This window comes from Euphorbia lathyris, chromosome 2 (genome assembly GCF_963576675.1).
Source record: "Euphorbia lathyris chromosome 2, ddEupLath1.1, whole genome shotgun sequence".
Classification (NCBI taxonomy): Eukaryota; Viridiplantae; Streptophyta; class Magnoliopsida; order Malpighiales; family Euphorbiaceae; genus Euphorbia; species Euphorbia lathyris.
The window spans coordinates 105,022,801-105,027,944 of record NC_088911.1 but is presented as its reverse complement, the minus strand read 5'-3'; the positions used below and the strand labels follow the sequence as shown (position 1 = coordinate 105,027,944).

General features: G+C 35.0%; 1 protein-coding gene across 2 annotated transcripts; it reads left to right on the top strand.

The window, feature by feature from the left end:
- The first annotated feature begins 318 nt into the window (after window positions 1-318).
- Window positions 319-3,818, top strand: LOC136219289 (MDIS1-interacting receptor like kinase 2-like). 2 transcript variants are annotated; one of them, XM_066006646.1, is made up of 3 exons: window positions 319-1,484; window positions 1,604-1,987; window positions 3,620-3,818. In XM_066006646.1, exons 1-3 carry the CDS (start codon window positions 404-406, stop codon window positions 3,634-3,636), a joined length of 1,482 nt encoding a protein of 493 aa, XP_065862718.1. In that variant the 5' UTR covers window positions 319-403; the 3' UTR covers window positions 3,637-3,818. The 2 variants fall into 2 exon arrangements, with proteins under 2 accessions (XP_065862718.1, XP_065862717.1); XM_066006645.1 differs by lacking the exon at window positions 3,620-3,818 and adding an exon at window positions 2,130-3,019.
- The last annotated feature ends 1,326 nt before the right edge of the window (window positions 3,819-5,144 follow it).

The window sequence follows — 5,144 nt, the reverse complement described above, 5'->3', positions numbered from 1 at the left end:
TTGGACCTTTCTCGCAACTACTTGGATGGACCTATGCCACCGGAAGTTGGAAATTTGATGAGCCTCCAAAGTTTAGTTATGTCTCATAATAATCTCAATGGATCTATCCCTTCCACCATTGGTCTCTTATCCAACTTATCCCTTCTAGACCTCTCTAGTAATTTGTTTGAAGACTCCATCCCTTTTTCTATTGCTAATTTGACTCAATTGGAATACTTGGACCTTTCTCGCAACCACTTGGATGGCATTATCCCTTCCCAAATTGGAAATTTGAAGGTCCTCAGTGATTTAGATGTCTTATAATAATCTCATCGGATCAATACCTTCTTCAATTGGTAAATTGATAAATTTGAAAACCCTTTACCTTAATGATAACCATATCACTGGTTTTATCCCTTCCGAAATGGGATACCTTTTTGAGCTATGGACGTTAAACTTGAGTACCAACTTCATAGGTGGGGAATTACCTCCTACAATAGGAAACTTAGTTCTTTTAATGCAATTGGATTTGAGCTGGAATTCCATTAGTGGTGAGATACCTTCCTCTATTGGAAATTTAGTACTGTTGAATTTCTTGGATATCAGCAACAATAATATGTCAGGACAAATACCAAACTCATTTGCTTGCTTAGCGGATCAATCTTGGAGACAGGTGAATTTTGAAAATAATTATTTCACGGATCAATTTCCAAAATGTTCAAGGTCTAACCAATCCTCAAAGTGCTACGATCAAGACACTTGCTCTTCTTTTAATAAGATTTTCTACATCAAACTATGCATTCCCATTGCATTGTTCATTGCCTTGTTCGTTCTTGGGTTTCTATTCCTTTATCTACGAAAGCACAATGCCAAGAAGGGTACCCAAGATGAGGCTACGATGTTAAGGAACGAGGGTGACTTATTCTCCATATGGAACTTTGATGGAAACATCGCTTTTCAAGACATCATTCAAGCTACTCAAGACTTTGACATCAAATATTGCATTGGCACTGGTGGCTATGGCAGTGTTTACAGAGCTCAACTTCCTACTGGCAAAGTTGTTGCCTTGAAGAAACTTCATCGATTGGAAGCTGAGGACCCAATCTTCGACAGATGTTTCAAAAATGAGATCAGGATGCTAACACAAATACGGCATAGGAACGTTGTCAAGCTTTATGGATTCTGTTTGCACAAACGATGCATGTTTTTGATATACGAGTACATGGAAAGAGGTAACCTATTTTGTGTGTTGAGGAACGATGATGAAGCTGCAGAATTGGATTGGAATACAAGAGTTGAGATTGTGAAAGCAATAGCACATGCTTTAGCATATATGCATCACGACTGTAACCCACCCATTGTTCATAGAGACTTGTCAACCAACAACATCCTGTTGAACTCTGAATTGAAGGGCTTTGTATCTGATTTTGGGACAGCTAGGCTACTTCACCCTGATTCTTCCAATCAAACTCTTATTGCCGGTACCTACGGTTATATTGCTCCAGGTCAACCTCTTTACATATATCATCAAACTTTTATTGTTAATATAATATGGTAGGATAGGTTCTTTCTAATTGATTCTAATGTTATATAGTCTGATCAAGTTTCTTTTTTTTGTGCTCAGAGCTCGCCTACACCATGGTAGTGACAGAAAAGTGTGATATATATAGTTTTGGAGTTGTAACATTGGAAATATTAATGGGAAAACATCCAGGAGATCTCATTTCATCATCTTCTATGACCAATGTTATGCTAAATGAAGTACTGGATGAACATCTACCGCCTCCCAGAACTAAAAGTGTGATTGAAGATATAATATCTGTTACAATAATCGGACTAGCTTGCTTAAATGATCAGCCAAAGTGTCGACCAACAATGAAATGGGTGTCTCAACAGTTTCTATCTCGTAGAAGACCATTAATGCCCTGCAGGCCTCCTCATGAAATTTCTCTAATGGAGCTCAAGGATTACAGCAAGCATGTAATAAGCGAAGTTTCATGCCAACAAGGTGAACTTGATGTTTAATTAAACTATGTTGTATCTTTCTGTCACTTAAGCATTAAAATTCCCATCCATCATTACATTACTAGTCTTTATGTCTCTATGTATGGCTTCCTGCTCACATTCCTGATGCAAATTTGTCAATCCAGATGCTAAACCGACAGCAATCTTTTTCCGATGAGACAAAGTTAATAACGTTCTTGATATAGCATCTTATCAATTTTTTGAACCATGAGGCATAAACTCAACATACAAGCAACAGTGCATCCTTCTCAACACCCCATCTTGTATTGTAATTGAACCAAATTTTTTGTGCCTTAAACAATTAATAATAGACAATTCAGCTACACAATCTGATGTACCTTCATGTGAATGTTTTGATCTCTTTACTACTGCAACATGGCCTGAAAAATCCAAAGTGAGCTCTACACACATTCCCAAATGAACCTCTGCCTATAATTCTGCTGGAATGAAACCCTTTGGTGGCTGAACTCAATTCTTTGTAATTGTATTACTTTGGCCCTGTCACCAGCTCTGCTTTAAGGCTCTTCACTACTTGGATTTTCTGCCACTTTTTTGATAGAAAAATACCCAAATACCACCAAGAACACACAAAAGAAAGCTGGACCATCAATCCCAAGACCCAAGACAAGCACTTTGTTATGCTTATCGTTAGACCTCGAAATCGGAATAGTTGGCATCATTACTGTTTCAGGACATATCAGATACATTATGTGGATGAACTTTCGGCCTTAAGGAAGGAAATCCATGTTCAAATATTAACCTAATGATTTTTGCTCTCTTCTTTGGATCTACTTTGAGGAGTTCTTCTTCCTCATCCAGTTGGATTAGGTTTACTCTATTATTATTTTTTATTGTATTTTCTTTTTAGTGAGTGTTTATATATTTCGTTAGATCTCTTTATCCTTTTGAATTGTTTCTACTCTTTATGATTATGCTATTTATAGCATTTTTCGGATTTAGCAAGAACGAAACGATTTATTTTATACGTAGATCAATATATCTGCGTGGTTGCAACAAAAGAAATGACTCATATTCGAATGTTCGGAATGGCCTAAATGATGAAGATTCGATTGCAGTTGATTTTCTGCGGATTAGGATTTCAATGAAGTATATGTGTTATTGTTTTTATTATGGATTTTATTGCTCTTTGTAGTCGTTTTCGTCCCATTGTGGATTTTGTAATGTTTTTTTACCTTTTTTCGTTTGTTGTTTTACTTGTTCTTTTCGTATCTAACGAAGATATATACATTTTCATAAAAAAAAAATCAATTATCTGCCTTATATTATCGAAAATTTGAAAAAATTAGTTTCACTGTTATTTCATTGTCATCTCGGATCAACCAAATAAATTTGTTGATAAATTGTAGTAGTACATTTTTAATTGGTTATTTATAACTATATTCGATATTGTTAATGTTTAGAAAGTACATAGGATAGTCAAACCAGTTTTTTTTTTTTTAAAAAAATTTGTTAAAATGCGGCTAAAATTGAATCTTGTTTGGAAACGTTAGGGTTTCATATGCTATGATTAAATCTGCACTTCCCCAAAAACAATAAGTTTAAATTTGGCATTTGTCCCCTAACAGTATTAATTGATTCTCTGTTTGTGTTACAGGAATTACACAAATATAAATAGTAACAACGAATAGAATCCAGCGGCGAACCGAACCCAGGACTCGCGGGAGTCCGGCCCCTACGGTCGTCGGCTCCACTCCTAAATAGTATTGGTTCGGTGTTAACAATTCCACTAATTTTAGTTTATTGTGGTGTATTTTACAGTATTATCTCAGTATTTTAATAAGATAGTTGGGTTGGTTTAAGCACTTTTTTTTTTTAATATGTCATTATCTATTTGAATTTTCTTTTCTAAATAACTATGTTATTATTATTATCATAAATACATGTTATATATTTAATTAGAATGGAACAAGTTAATTAATTATTAGTTTAATACATCATTTTCTCTCTAAATTTATTCAAAATAGTTGATTAGCCTCTTGAACTTTCAAAGTCTCTCGATAGTCCCATCAACTTGTATAAAATGTTCCGCAAAATATAATCAATTGATCACTTGGTTGTAAAAAAGTAAGTTAAATGCGAAAAATGTATTGCACGCGTCTTAAAAAAAAAGTAAAACGACCAAGATCGGGAGTATGCGGTTCTAATATTAGAGAAGACAGATTTTATAGTTGAGCAAGTAATAACTTCCTTTTTAATCTATTTTTGAATTATGTAATAACATTCTAAAATGCGTGCAATACATCTTCGCATGTAACTTACTTTTTTTTGCAACAGGTGATCAATTGATTATATTTTGTACAAGTTTAAGAGGCTACCTAAACATTTTATACAAGTTGAGGGACAAGTAAATTACACTAATGATACCTGAATTATACCTCATTTCATATTTTGGTACCTGAATTACATTTTGTCCCAAAAATATACTCCAAATAAAAGTGACTGGACATTGTAGTAGTTTTTCCGGTTTATGTTCAGTCGACGACTGTTTGACCATTTCTAATAAAAAAAGAGTGGGATCCACCTAACACCCAAAAGTTTAAAATACCTAAATACCCTTAATTATTTATTGCACAAAAGTTAAAAAATAACTACAGACCAGAAATATCTTTCTCTCTCTCCCTCTTCGGTTTCTCTCTCTTTTGTTTATCTCTCTATCATCTTTGGTGCGCTTTGAAGTGGAGCCAATTCGCTTCGGAGACCCAGAACCATGCCGGATTTGACATAATAGACGACTTTGTCTACGACGAATTTCTTGAGATCGTCTTGGGTGAGAACTGGAGCAGATTGGGATTAGATGGAGAAAGGCTTGCCGAAAAAGTGAAAACGAAGGGAACGAGCGGGAATGTTGGAGGAGAAGAAGGCATTGCAGTAGAGAGAAGAGGATGAAGAGGAAAATAAGGTTGAAGGATTAGAAACGAAAGATGAGATTTTTGTCCGTAATTTTGTAATTGATTGGTATTACGTTGTAGTGATCAGAAACTTCTCTAAATGCAGTTCATTGCAAACCCACCCTATCTTTTTAATTATTGACTCCACTTCTGCTGAGCCTCATGGAAGTCCAACCAGTGCATCTCTAGCTTCATCATAACAACTTAAAGCAATAGAAAGATTTTGATAAA